This window comes from Typopeltis vanoorti, chromosome 17 (assembly GCF_054136105.1).
Source record: "Typopeltis vanoorti isolate ZY-2024b chromosome 17, IOZ_Tvanoo_1.0, whole genome shotgun sequence".
Taxonomy (NCBI): domain Eukaryota; kingdom Metazoa; phylum Arthropoda; class Arachnida; order Uropygi; family Thelyphonidae; genus Typopeltis; species Typopeltis vanoorti.
In genome coordinates, this window is record NC_143565.1 from 106,264,255 (window position 1) to 106,279,902 (window position 15,648).

The 15,648-nt window shown below is 36.4% G+C and overlaps 1 protein-coding gene across 1 annotated transcript in view; it reads right to left on the reverse strand.

Moving 5' to 3' along the window:
- lace (serine palmitoyltransferase long chain base subunit) overlaps positions 1 to 15,648 on the reverse strand; it is a 155,337-nt gene that overhangs the window by 37,377 nt on the left and 102,312 nt on the right. Inside the window, exon 8 of the mRNA XM_090407054.1 lies at positions 8,830 to 8,956. Coding sequence (XP_090263180.1) covers positions 8,830 to 8,956 — 127 coding nt within the window. The remainder of the gene's footprint in view (positions 1 to 8,829; positions 8,957 to 15,648) is intronic.

The following is a 15,648-nucleotide window of genomic DNA, read 5'->3' on the forward strand; positions in this document are numbered from 1 at the left end:
AAGAATGTCTACACATGTTTTGTGGACTTGGAGAAGGCATATGACCGGGTTCCTCAGGATAAGCTTTGGCAAGTAGTACAGGAGTATGGAGTGGATGGCCAACTATTAGCTGCCATCAAGTCCCTGTATGAATGCCCACAGTTTTGTGTCAGGGTAAACAGCACAAAGTCTGAACCTTTCACAGTCTCTGTTGGCCTCCGCCAAGGGTGTGTTCTGTCACCCCTCCTTTTCATAATATTTATGGACTGGATTGATAGGCACAGCCGAGGCAGTGAGTGTGTCAGAATTGGAAGATGTAGCATTGGATATCTGCTTTTTTGCAGATGACCTGTTTCTGCTTAGCTCTTCCACAGATCACCTCCAGCAGACCCTGGATAGGTTTGTAGCTGTTTGTGCAGACGCCGGAATGAAGATCAGTGTGGCCAAAACTGAAACATTTGTGGTCTCAAGACAACCATGCCAGTGCACTCTAAATGTAAGTGGAGTCCCAATGAGGCAGGTGGAGAAGTTTAAATACCTTGGGTCCATATTCACGAATGATGGAAAATGACAAATCTGAAAACAAACCCCAACTCAACATCACCAGAGTTAAAGATTGGTACTATCAATGTAAGAAGCCTGAATGGCAAAGAAATGGAGCTAGCTGAGGAATTAGATAAGTACCAGATCGACATAATAGGGGTGACTGAAACAAAAAAGACAAAAACTGGTGAGATCTTTCTGAGCAATAAATACAAAATGTTATATTCAGGCAATGACAATCAAGGAAAAGAAGGAGTAGCCATAGTATTCAACACAAAATACGAGGCTAATCTTCTTGAATGGCAGTCAGTCTCAAGTAGAGTAATGTGGGCAAATATGAGAATGGGGAACTGGACAATGAGACTTATTTGTGCCTATGGTCCCACAGAAGGTTCTACTAAGGTAGAAGTGGAGGAATTTTTTGAGGCTTTAGAAAAAGCAACTGACACAATGAAAAAGGAAAAGTTGGTCCTTGTTGGGGATCTAAATAGTAGAGTAGGAAATGATTGTGAGACATACAAAAATATTTTGGGAAAATTTGGAGAAAAGAGCAAAGCTAATAATAATGGCAAATATCTGTTGGATTTCTGCTCAGGACATGGACTGGTTATTACTAACACCATGTTCCAACATAAAAATGTGCACAAATTCACATGGAGAGAAGAGGCTAGGAATAAGAAAAGTCTCATTGACTATGTTATTGTTGATAGTGATGTTTTCTCCCTGGTGCAGGACACCAGAGTGTACAGAGGATTTGAAATTGGAAGTGATCACTATTTAGTCTTGAGCAGGATAAAATTGAATTTCATATTGAAAAGAATAACATGTAAGAAAGTTTTAAAGCGAATAAAAGTTGAGCAGCTCTCAGATGTGAACTGTAGACTAAAATACAGAAAGATTATTGAAAAGAAAATGAAAGAGTTTGAGAACAGGAATCAAACCTTGGAGATTCAGTGGCAAACTCTGAAGGAAACATTGATTGATTCTGCCAGAGAGGCATGTGGTGAGGTTGTGTGCAAGGATAAAAAAATCAGAACTCCCTGGTGGACACAGGAAGTTAAAGAGGCAGTGAAGGAAAAGAAGAAAGCATATCAAAAGTTCCTGGCAAATAAGTCAGCTTTTACTCTTACAGAATACAGAGACAAATGTAAGAAAGCTAAACAGTGTGTAAAACTAGCTAAACAAAAGTCATGGGAGGACTTTGGCAAGAATATAGAAAATAAATATCAAGAAGGTGGCAAAATATTCTGGAGGTTGTTGAAGAAGCTTAGGAATGGAGGAAAGAGTGCTGTAAAAGGAATTAGAGATGATAAAGGTGAAATGAAAACAGGAGAAAAAGATATCCTTGAAGTATGGAGTAATTACTTTGAAAAACTGCTAAATGAAACAAGCAGTGATGACAGCACAGTGATAAAAAACACTGACCAGGCATGCAGTCAGGAATACATATCCATACTTGAAGTAGAAAAAGCCATCAAAGGCTTGAAATGTGGAAAGGCAGCAGGAGTAGATGATATTCGACCAGAAATGCTGAAGTATGGTGGTATAAGAGTCTTACAGTGGCTGCACTGCATAGTTCAGAAAGCCTGGACAGAGGGACGAATTCCCGATGATTGGAGTAGAGCTCTCATAGTACCCATATATAAAAAGGGAAATAAAACTGAATGTGAGAATTACAGAGGTATTTCCCTACTGAGTGTTCCTGGCAAGATCTATGCAAGTATACTTGAGAAACGGTTGAGAAGAATTGTGGAAGAAAAGCTTGGTGAAGAACAAGCTGGATTCAGGCCAAATAAAGGCTGTCAGGATCAGATCTTCACTTTACGACAAATAGTCGAGAAAGCATGGGAATATAACAAAGATCTGTATTTAAGTTTTGTCGATTTGGAAAAGGCATATGACAAGGTGCCAAGAGAGAAGCTATTCAATATGTTGCAGTTATATGGTGTCAATGGGGCATTATATCAAGCAATACTTAGTCTTTATTTGAGTTGTGAGTCAGCAGTTAGAATTGAAGGAAGTACAGGAAGATGGTTTAATGTTAAATCTGGTGTGAGACAAGGATGTACATTATCCCCTCTGTTATTCATTATCTATATGGATCACATTATGAAGGAATGTGGTATTAAACCTGACATCAAAATTGGAGATGTTAATGTCAGCTCTTTGCTTTATGCGGATGATGTTATACTTCTAAATAAATCCACTACAAGTCTGCAAGATTCTCTGACTAAATTGAATAGCTGTTGTAATAGATATGGTATGAAGGTCAGCAATAAAAAGACAAAGACAATGAAAATAGGCAGAATCATTGAAAATGTCAACTGTGTTGTGAATGGAGAACCTGTGGAACAAGTAAAACATTTCAACTACTTAGGCACAATTTTTACTGAAGATGGTAAACTAAATATAGAAATAGACAACAGAATCAGCAAAGCTGGTATGGTGGGAAGTCAATTGAATAAATTCATATGGAATAAGAGAGAAATTAGTCAGAACACTAAATTAGCTGTATACAAGACAGTGTTCAAACCAGTTTTAACTTATGGATCTGAGAGCTGGGTCAGAAGTAAAACACTTGACCAAAGACTAGAGACCACAGATATGAGAATCTTGAGAAAGATTATAGGTGTGAACAGATGGCATCAATGGCAGTATCATATTAAAAATGAGGATATTAGGAAAGAACTTGACATTGTCAGCATCCAGGAATGCGTTAGCAGAGCTAATCTCAGATGGTATGGTCACTTAAATAGAATGGGAGAGGAAAGATTAGCAAAACAAGTGTTCTCTGCCAGGTTGGCAGGAAAACGACCCAGAGGAAGACCAAGATATAGGTGGATTGATACGGTACGAAGTGCCTTAGACGATAGAAATATAAGATCTGATAATGTTGGAGTCTTGACAAGTAACAGACTGATTTGGAGGAAAATTGTAGATAGGAAGTTAGTAATGATGTAATTTTTTCATGTAGTACTGTCATATCCTGTACACCCCTTGAGGGTACATGGCAGGAATTTGATGATGATGATGATGGAAAATGGGACGTAGAGCTAGATACTCGAATTGGCTTAGCAAGCTCAATATTGAGGGAGCTTGGCTGTTCGGTAGTATTGAAGCGGAAGTTAAGCCAGAAGGCAAAGCTGGCTGTCTTCAATACAGTCTATGTCCCCATCCTCACCTATGGTCATGAGAGTTGGGTAATGACCGAAAGAACTGAAATGAGGTTCCTTCGAGGGGTTGAGGGGCTGACAAGACTCGATAGTCAGAAGCTCTGAAATTCGGGAAACTCTCAATTCTCAACCGCTGCTTCTCCATGTTGAGAGATCACAGTTACGTTGGTACAGGCACCTGGTCAGAATGCCACAAGATAGGCTCCCTCAGCAGGGCCTCTTTGCCAAGCCAGAGGGTGGGAGGCCACGTGGAAGGCCAAGGACTCGCTGGATAGATTATATCCAAAACCTTGGGTGGACACATTTGGGAATTCCACCAGAACACCTGAGCTTGGTGGCAGAGGATCGTGACCATTGGACGTTCCTCTTGCAGCTGTTGTCCCCACAACCCAATTAGGAAAGGTGGGCCTTGAAGATGTATGTATGAATTATGAACAACTCGATTAATCATCAAAAAAGAGGAATACATTGAGACTTTACATCCACACTGGAAGACCTTGATTTTGCTGATGACATAGTGCGCCTGTCTTCTAAGTTAAATGACTTACAGCTAAACACTGATGACTTTGCTTGCTGCACAGAAACTGTGGGTCTTCATGTAAACAAGAAGAAAACCAAGGTCATGCAAATAAATAAAAAATCAGATAAAGAAATTATGTTAAAAAATTAAACAATTTAAGATGTTGATACTTTTACATACCTTGGATCAATAATAAATTAACAAGGCAGCACAGACGAACTGCTAAAGCACAAAATTATTTCAGGTCATTAAATCAATTATGGAAAACATCAAGATTTATAGTTAAAGTGAAAATTGATATCTATAAATCTATTGTGCAAGCAGTGCTGCTATATATCTCTAAAACTTGGAAACTTATTAAGGCACAAAGTAATAAATTTGACATTTTCCAAAACAAATGTTTAAGAAGAATTTTAAAAATCTTCTGGCCAAATACAATCCCTAACGAGGAACTTTTAAAGAAAACTTTCTCCAAGTCAATAGATGAAGAGATTCTCCTAAGAAGATGGAAATGGATCGGACATGTTCTTTGCATGGGAATAAACAAAATTCCCCAAGTAGCACTGACTTGGGCTCCAGAATTAACTTGAAGAAGAATGATGGAATCCAAAATGAAGGAGGCAGGATGGGCGAGCTGGGCAGAAGCAAGAACTGCTGCAAAGGACAGAGCAGATGGAAAACCAGTATTTCAGCCTTGTGTACCAGTAGGCATGGAAAGATTTGATGATGATCTGGAGAGATCATCATCACCAATGATGAAGATTTTCATCTACTGGTTCTCTCTATAGATTGCTCGGAGTGGTACTTCAATTTGAAGCACCCTGTACCTGTTAGTGAAGTAAGGCTTCCTCTAAATGAAAAATTTAGTACTGCTTGAAGAGTTATTTATTAAGGTATCCAAAAAGGGAAAACTGTTGTTAGATTCACATTCAATAGTGAATGGTATATATGGAGTGTAATGTTCCATAATCAGCAGAAGCAGGTGAGATAGGGCTGCCTTGTTCTTTCTCTTTGCTTATACAATTTATTTTGTCATGTAAAGTATCCTGCATTGATGGTAAATTTAAGCATTTTAATGTCATCAAGGAAATCATTGTAAAAGGTGCAGTTACTTAGAACAGTATGTTTGTAAACAGAGAAACCACATCAAAGGAAACCATAATTACAGAGTCCAGAAAACAAAAGATTTTTAATTTTCTCCTTCAACCTAACATGGTTTTTGATACATGACTTGGATTGGACAGTGAGGTTTAGAAAAACATTTGAAATATATTTAGCTATATAATAAGTAGAAGAGCCAATGCAATCAACTACTGGATGCAGAGGATGACCAAATTTATGCACCTTGGGAAGGCCATAGATACATGGGGAATGGGGGGGGGGGGTGAGTATGATGAATTCACAATTTCTCAACAGTGTTAGCATCTAAAGAATATGTTTGGATCCAATAATAATGGATGACTTGTCCATAATCATCACCATGGTAAAATGCACTTATTCTGACAACTTGCAGAAGCAAGTTGTCAGAATAAGGAACTGATGGAACAGGAAGAATGAAGAGGTTTGTCATTATCACTACTGTTGTACAAAATACTTTTCTAATGTTTCTGTCTTATTAGAAACATTGCATTATTTATCTTTAAAGAGCCTCTAAAGCCTAGTTGATAATGATGATGTTCTTTGGCTAAAAATACTTGGGTTTGTCTAGGATGTGAAGATCCTTTATATGGACTTTTCAACTAAAGGTGGATCCCAACTCAACTTTTTCATCCTACAAGACAGATGAACTAGCATGAATATTCTCTGGTCAGTTCTATGAAGCCAAGTTACTTGGCTGTGAAAGGCCATTGAATATAATACATAAGGGGATGATGATGATGATTTATCTCTATTATATTCTTGTTTTAATACATTACCTAAGCAAAAAAATAAAGTCTGAGCATGAGGTATCTTCATAACTATTTACAGAGCCTGTTGATTTCACATCAATTACCTTAATATCCCACAATGCACAGAGCAGGACATTTCCTTTATGTATCACTTCATAATGCAATATTTGTATGTATTATGAAGAAGAGTTCAATAATATGGTGATACACCATTATATTATACTACCTATATATGGAAAAGATGGCTCCTGCATTGAATCCACCCTCTTATCCTTCTATGTTTAGCTTCCACAACCTCAATAAGTCAAAACTAATCTGGATAGTGACTTTCCTATAATGTATGCAATATGCATGTCTAAAAGGCAAAGTGATGTGCATTATGAGAGAGGCAACTGATGCCAAGTCAATCTCTATGTACAAGTAGCTCAGTCATGAAGATATCTCACGAGTAAACTGTTTGCTTACACTTGGGTAAAGGATTAATATAAGTACATAATTTCTTATCTATTATAATTTATTTTTAAAAGCAGGAAAAACTTCCAACACCTTAGCTTCCAAAAAGAAATCATGGAGTGAAAAGATGACCTGAGGAATGGCAAGCATTAGTGAGAGCAGAATGTCCTAATCTGTATGTTTTGCTTTTTTTATTTATTTATTTTTTTTTTTTAATGTTGAGCCCATACACGAGAGGTTAATGATCAACCTATAGTACATTAGTACCGTGTATGGGTAGCAGATTGGGAAAGGGGGAACTTGTTCACATTTGATTTAAATGACTGTATATTGTATTCCTCAGGAAACTTGATGGAAAGGAGGGGGGAAGACTGTTCCACAATAGAGCAGTTGCAAGGATGAAGGAGGAAGAAAAGAAACTTGTTCTGTTTGTTTCTAATTGCACTGTGAAGGGATGTTGAGCAGCAGCTGCACGCGTTCCAATGAGCTTAGTACTAAGTGGGGGGATTATTGATGTTATTTCAGATGAGCATTTCCCATCGAAATATCTTTAGAATATGCATATTGCAGAAACCAAATGTCTGTGTGAAAGTGGGGGGAGAGTGAGGTGGTAAGAGATGGGTTATTAATAAGTCTAATTATATTCCTCTGTATTGAGTCGAGCATTTTGAGGGGGCTTTTAGGGGCCCCACTCCCATATGTGGGAGCAGTATTCAACAGTTGGGTGGATTTGTGATTTGTATAATATTAACAGCTGTTCAGGGGTGAAGTAATGTCTTAAACGAAAGAGAAATCCTGGGTTTTTTTGAAGCTGAGGATGCAATGGTTGTGATGTGTTTATGCCAGGAGAGATTTAATGTCAAGGTAATTCCAAGAAGAGAAATCTCAAACTGTCTGGAAATTTGGGTATCTTCAAAAAGAATACTGGGAAAAAATTATTATTATTATTTTTTTTTTTTTTTTTTTTTTTTTTATGAGAAATAGGACAGAAGTAGGTTTTATTAGCACTGAAATTTATGAGGTTATCTGAACTCCAATGAGGGTGGCGGTTGATGTTCTGTAGGTTGAAGTGAGTTGTGTAGGTAAGGTTTACCAAATAAAAGGGAGGATTGCAATGTGCTATCATCTGCAAAACTGTGTATTGGGGTGGAGGTCAACTGAAGTAAGTCATTGATATATAGCAGGAAGAGGGTTGGTGAGAGGACAGAACCCTGTGGAACCTCAGCATTAGTTGAATGGTGAGAGGATAAGGAATCATCCACCATCACACAGAGTGCATCCAGACAGAAAGCTGGCAATCCAACTACAGAAGTCCTGTTTTAGATATATCTCACAATAATGTGTGAGCTGCCTATTAAAATCACTTCGTATTTAATAAATGTGTTATGTGGACCATATTAAGTGCATGATTTTGGTAACAAATGGAAACTTTAAAGACTGATTTATTTTCTGTTGAAGAAAGTAAAAATAATTTTACCCCCATTTCTGGGAATTTACCAAAGGCTATCTCAACATCAATATAACAGATGCATTGCAGTCATATTATGCAAATTTTCCATTGCTTTAAAATATATAAACCAATCTGTACTACTAGCTTAATACTTTTCTTTTTAGAGACCTCTCCATGCTGTTTCATGAAGTCCACTGGATTTGATTATTAACTCTTTATGATAGTATAATCCAGATTACTAATCTAGGTTATTAATTTTCAATCCACTTCATTCCTGAAATGGACTGAAAAAGTGCTATGCTTGGTTTCTAGAGCAGTGTTTTAGAATTATATAACCAATGGTCCACTTGCAGTACCAGGATTATAACTTTTTGTGGTGGAATTCACATAAAAAGCATACTTTCTGCTTAATCAATTTTTTTTAATTTTTCTGTGTCCAGAATGCCTGATTTATTTTAATTTCCATTGTAAAGCCTTTCTAGATTTCTTAGAAAACCATCACTGTACACTTTCATGATTCAGGAATAATAAAACTAAGAACACTACAAAACAGTATAAATATAGTACCAGTTGTACTGAATGGAGCCTGCCTAACTGCACTACAGTGTGAAATAGTTCAGTGGCAAGGAGTCAGAAAGCACTTTCTAAAAGCTAGTTAACTGGATTAAATAGCATAAAGTCATTCTAACGATATTGATTATTAGCTGTCAGAGAATTAAGTAATAAAGACCACCACCTTAAAAACATATCTATAAAAAATGCTACTTCCATATCTATAACAAAATTCTTGCCACTTAGTGAAGATAAATAAGAAATACTTGCCTTCATTATCACCTTCAATTCCCATAATAATTTTCATGGATGTTATTATTTGTTGTGCTACAGGAGCAGCCATACTTGTAGCGTAAGAGAAACTGTGGGAATATCTTCTGATATGATTGATTAACTTCTATAAAAATGTAACAGATATTAAAAATTTTATTTTAATGATACAAAGTTTGATAAAACAGTGAAACCTAAAAATAAAATAAAAAGGGATCAGCAGTTTATTTTGATCTTTTTATGCAAAAATAATAAGTAACAGATCCTTCCATCTCTATTCCTGCCACATCATCCTCAGACAACTAAGTAATCACTTATACCAATTCTCTTTGCATACTGACTCAATCAATGCAATTCTCTTATTTTGAATACTCCCTAGATCCGTATACAAACATAATAATCTCGGTGCCTTTGAGACCATTCTACCAGCACCAACATTCCTTATTCTGTCTGCTATACCACACTTCTCTCTTCAGTCTGACCACTCCCATTTATGTTGTACTCTATGTAAAGTAGTACTGTCCGACCACAGATGCGAGACCCTCAGCAGGCAATTTGCCAAGAAGAGTCAATTCATGTTGAAGGGAAGAAAGGAATAAAGAGATGTACAAATTCGTTACCAATGAACGAAATCATGTGCTTTATATATAAAATTAATCCGTGTGTGTTCACGGGGCCGGTTTGCCTGCTTATGGGATGAAAACCCCCAGATAAACTGGTGAAAATGCACTGGAAAACTCCCACATCACCAAGAATGAAAAAAGCAAGAATGAGCAAGTCCAAACTGAAGGCAATGCTGATCTTTTCTTTTTTTTATATCAATGGCATGATAATGGTTGAATGGGTACCAGAGGGTCAGACAGTTAACAAACATTATTATCTTGAGGTTCTGGTCAAGCTGAGAGAATTTATCACTTTAAAAACTAGAATTTTCATAAAAGAAAAGCTAATTTTCTGACATATAATAATAAACACTCATCCCACAAAATGCATTGATTACCTTATTATCGGAATGGATTCACCTTCTCTACCATGCGCAGAAGTGTCGAAGGGTCTCACATCTGTGGTCGCACAGTATATAATAACTATTCTATGTAGTTATTATATAGTACTTCCTCAAATGCTTTAGCAAAGTCAAGATAAATCACTATATAAGCACATCCTCTGTATGATACACTAGTCACCCTATTATAAAATGCAACTAAATTACTTAAGCAAGACCTCCACTTAACAAACCCATGCTGGGAATCCAGGTTTGTATTCTGTCTCTAATCAGCCTCTCTACCTTCACTACACCTAATATACACACTGACCTATAGTTGAACACCAGTGACCTGGATTCTCCCTTATGCAGTGGTACTATTTTTCCTTCTTTACACTCTTCTGGGCCTGTTACTGTTGCTAGACTACTGTTGAACAAATAAGTTAAGGGCACTGCCAGCTCTTTTGCACATTCCCATAATATGCACAGGGATATATATCCCTTCCAGTTCTGCAGCCTCATTAATATCAAGATTACTTAATATTTTGATAGAGCTTAAGCTTTACAAGAGATTGGTGGCATGATAGTGCCATTTGCTAAAGAGCTGGAGGATGACATGAAGATGTAGAGGATTTGATGGAAGCTGAGGAGGAAGAGCTTTCAAAAGAAGACAAGAAGCTAAAAGCTCAAAGTTACAGAAGAATAAGAGAGAGAGACAAAAAAGTAGAAGAAAAAGAAGCAAAGTTTGTAGTGAAAAAATTGGCAGAGGCATTTGCCTCTGTCAATAAAGCAGTTCAACTGTTTGAGGGAATGGATCCCAACATAGAAAGATTTAGTAAAGTACACAAAATGATACAAACTGCAATTGCTTGTTGTGAAAATATTACTGCAAAAAAGAAAAAGAAACCAGTACTAAGTAAGATGTTAATGTACAAATTTTTAAAGAAGACTGCTCCAGCTGTCACATCTTTCTCTGAAGATGAGCCTATCCCTTCCACAAGTTATGCATCTGTGAACCATCCAGTGCTTTGTTTCAATTCCTAAATTTGAAGAATTTATTGTTGATTATTTAGCCTCTCTGACTCTTCTGATGAATTCTCCAATTAAAAAAGTAGCAGCCTGAAGAATTACTCTTGCTCTATGTATTATATTTTAAGTACACATAAGTACCGTGCACTCATGTCTCACTGTTACAATCAGTTCTATATACAGCAATTTTATGCTATTATTTGTACACTGTATTATTTCACTATAAGCCAAAATTAGTGGGATGCTTAAGGATCAAAGCTGTATAACTGGGAGGAGACCTCCACATATAAGGAATGCGGAGAAATGACTGGGGCTTCTGATCTAATGTCTAATCCTCACCTTCCCGTGTTGCACCCTGTTAGGTATTTACCTGAATGAACAAGGATGACTAGTAATTTGGGATTCAGCTGACCAAATTGTATTCTTATTGGCTTAAACCACAATGTAAAATAATGGTACAACATGAAAGAATTTCATGCCAGCTGGTGCATCACCCAGTTAAACAAGGCCCCTGTTGTTTCATCAGGGTACTAGGGCAAACAATGAAAGGTTATATTCAGGAAATGACAATCAGAGAAAACAGGGAGTAGCTACAGTATTCAACACTAAATATGATGATAATCTTCTTGAATGGTAGACAATATCAAGTAGAGTGATGTGAGCATATATCAGAATGGAGAATTGGACAATGAGACTTATTGGTGCTTATGGTCCGACAGAAGGTTCTACAAAAGGAAGAAATGGAGGAATTTTTAGGCATTAGAGAGAGCAGATAGCTCAATAAAAAAAGGAAAAGTTGGTCACTGTTGGAGATCTAAACAGCAGAGTAAGTCATGATTACTAGACATATAGAAAGGTTTTGGGATAAATTGAGAAAAGTGCAAAGCTAATAATAATGGTAAATGCTTGATGGATTTCTGTTCAGGACATAAATTCATGTTCCAACATAAAAATGTGCACAAATTCACATGGAGAGAAGATGCAAGAAATAAGAAAAGTCTCAGTGACTATGTGATATTGTTAATAGCGATGTTTTCTCACTGGTTCAGGACACAAGAGTATACAGAGGACTTGAAATAGGAAGTGATCAATATTTAGTTTTGAGCAGGATAAAATTGAATTTCATATTGAAAATAAGAACATGCAAGAAAGTCTTAAAGCGAATAAAAGTTGAGCAGCTCTCAGATGTGAACTGTAGACTAAAATAACAAATATTATTAAAAAAAAAAAAAAAAAAAAACCCAAACCTTGGAGATTCAGTGGCAAATCCTGAAAAAAAAAAAACAGATTCAGCCAGAGAAGCATGTGGTAAGGTTGTCTGTATGGAGAGAAAAAGCAGAACTCTATGGTGGACTCAGGAAGTTAAAAAACCAGGCAGTCAAGGAAAAGAAGAAAGTATACAGAAAGTTCCTAGCAAGTAAGTCAGCTTGTGCTATTAGGGAATACAGAGAAAAATGTAAGAAAGCTAAACACTGTAAAACTAGCTAAACAAAAGTCATGGGAAGACTTTGGTAAGAACATAGAAAATATATATCAGGAAGGTGCAAAATATTCTGAAAGCTATTGAAAAAGCTTAGAGAAGGAGGAAAAAGTACTGTAAAAAGAAAAAGGAATTATGATGGCAGAACACTCCCAAAAGGAAAACAGTCAGGAATACATATCCATACATGAAGTAAAAAGTTGAGAAATCTTGGGAATATAACAAGAATTTATATTTAAGATTTGTTGATCTGAAAAGGCATATGACAAAATGCCAAGAGGAAAGCTCTTCAAAATGCTACAGTTATATGGGGAAAGTGGGACATTATATCAAGCAATACAGTCTCTATTTAAGCTGTAAATCAGCAGTTGAAGGAGGTATAGGAAGATAGTTTGAAGTAAAATCAGGTGTATGCCAAGGGTGCACATTACCTCTATTGTTATTCATTATTTATATGGATTGCATTATGAAGTGGTATTAAATCTGATATTAAAATTGGTGATGTTAATCTTAGTTCTCTGCTTTGTACAGATGATGTTATACTTTTGAATAAATCCAGCACAAGTCTGCCAGATTCCCTAACTAAATTGAATAGTTGTAATAAATTTGGTATGAAAATCAGCAATAAAATGACAAAGACAATGAAAATAGGCATGAAAACATCAACTGTATCCAGAATGGTGAACCTACAGAACAAGCAAAACACTGCAACGATTTGAAGTGTTTTGCTTGTTCTGTAGTGAAGATGGCAAATTAAATATGGAAATAGACAACAGAATTAGTAAAGCTGGTATGGTAGAAAGTCAGGTAAATAAATTTATTTGGAATAAGAAAGCAATTAGTCAAAACGCTAAATTAGCTAAATACAAGACAGTGTTCAAACCTATTTTAACGTATGGATCTGAGAGCTGGGTTAGAAATAAAACACTTGATCAAAGAAGACTAGAGACCTCTGATATCAGATATCTGAGAAAGATTAGTGGAGTGAACAGATGGCATCAATGGCAGTATGACATCAGAAATGAGAATATTAGGAAAGAACTTGCCATTATTAGCATTCAGGAATGAGTCAGTAGAACTAATCTCAGGTTGTATGGCCACTTAAACAAAATGGGAACGGAAAGATTAGCTAAACAAGTGTTCTTTGACAGGATGGCAGAAAACAGACCCAGAGGAAGACCACAATGCAGATAGATTGATACAGTAAAAAGTGCCTTAAGATTCAGAAATATAAGATCTGATAATGTTGGAATCTTTACAGACAACACAATAATTTGGAGGAAAATTGTTGACTAGAAGTTAGCAATGGTGTAACTTTTTCATGTAGTACTATCAGAAATATCCTGTATACCTCTTTGAGGGTGCAGATCAAATTTGATGATTATGATGACCAAATTTAGTTAAAAAATATAACAAAAACAGATCTACACGTTTTAGAATTCATGCATGTTAACTGTTAATATATCCTTGTAGTTCATATACTGATTTCTGATTGATGACTTTTTGACTTATGACAGGATCATCAGAAAAAAACCCCAATCATGGGCTGACTGTATTATCACCCTCCTGTCATTCATCAGTCTCATCTCTCTCTCTCTCTCTCTAGTAACCCAGTCATACATTACTTCATGTGCAAACTTTGTTTGCTTACACTTGGATAAAGGATGAAACCAAGAATATAATTTCTTGGCATCTAATTTATAGTATAACCAAGTGAAAAAACTTTCAACATCTAATCTCTATTCCAGAGTATATTAGTCATAAGGTGTGACACCTTTTGACTACTTGTATATGGAAAATATGAATTCTGCATTACTTCAACTTTGATTGCATTTGGAATCATTAATTTATTTTCAAGACATCTAATTAGGTCTGGCACAAAAGGCATTTGCATGACAGAAGAATACAATGCCGTCACAAATGCAACAGATATTGTAATTTAAGGAGAGGGAAAACAGGACTGGTGAGGGTATCGTTAACACTAGCAAAAGTAGAAGTTTAGCAGGAAGATAGAATTGATGGAGTCAGTGCATTTGAAACTATGCTGTGCAAGATAAAGCCAAGAAGACAATATATTATATATATATATATATATATATATATATATGGTTGTTTGCTGCTACAGGCCTGAAGCAAAAGGAGATCACTGGAAAATTAGCTCAATGAAACACAGGGCAATTAATCATTATGAAGAGACTTCAAGATTAAGAAGAGGAAAGGGCACACAATAGAAAAAAAAATGTAATTTATATTGCTATTATGAGAATTACCTGCAACAGCACATGATAGAAGGTATGGAGTTCTAGAATATTGGTTATCTGGTTAGAGAATATGTCCGTAACCAAGGTAACCACCTCACTTCTGAGCACTGGGAGATGGCTAAGCATGTGGGATTTTCAATTAAAAAGGGATATGACTATCATTTTTTCAAAATACTAAAATATTAATTATGAAAACTTTAATTAATACTTTCCTATATTTTGGTTTTGTTAGATTGCCATCATCAGAGATCACAAAAAAGAATGTGCATGCAGACACTTACACTGGGTAAATGATGCTGAAGAAAGGCAACCAAATTCGGGCCAATAGCCCTAAAAGGTATCCTCAGTGGGCTAAATTGCTTAGTCTTGTCATTGGGCTGAAGATTGGGGGATTAATGCTTTCCAAATTTGGGACAGTCTCATGCACCCAAAATTGTAGAGATTTGGAAAGATTTTCAGGGCTGAGGCAGCCTTTCAAATTTGTATTTGTTGCAGTGTAATAGAGTGGCCTTCTTCCAGCGTATCCTGTGGCGGGTGTCCAAAGCATGGTCAGCAAGTCCTGAGTGGCTGTAATGGTGAAACTGAATGTAGTCCTTGTGTTCAGAAATTCTGATATTGGCTGTCCTGCCTATTAGGCCACAGTAGGTCTAGGGAATGTGGCTGGTCTTTGGTGGAATGAATAACGGATGCCAATTTTCTATGTGCTCTGTAAATGATTGCAAGGTTGTATTTCCTTAGGATTTTTGTCATGGTGTGTCCAGAAAGTTGAAGCCTCTAGAGAAGCATACAACAGAACCACTTGGTGAGGATTGATGTGACATCTCATGGAGGAGTAGAGTGACCACATGGCATCTTATGATGTACAACAAAACTATTAATGTATGAAGAGTGACTAACAAAGTGAAGACAAAATCAGATTCCGAGAGAAAATTAGCTGAGCAGGCCAAAGGAAATCCCAAAGAATTCTTTTGTAAGGTAAGCAAAAGAAATTATTATGGAAGGACTTTGAATGCTGATGGTAGAGGGGTGATGGAAACAGAAGAAACAACTGAGTGATCACTTTGCAT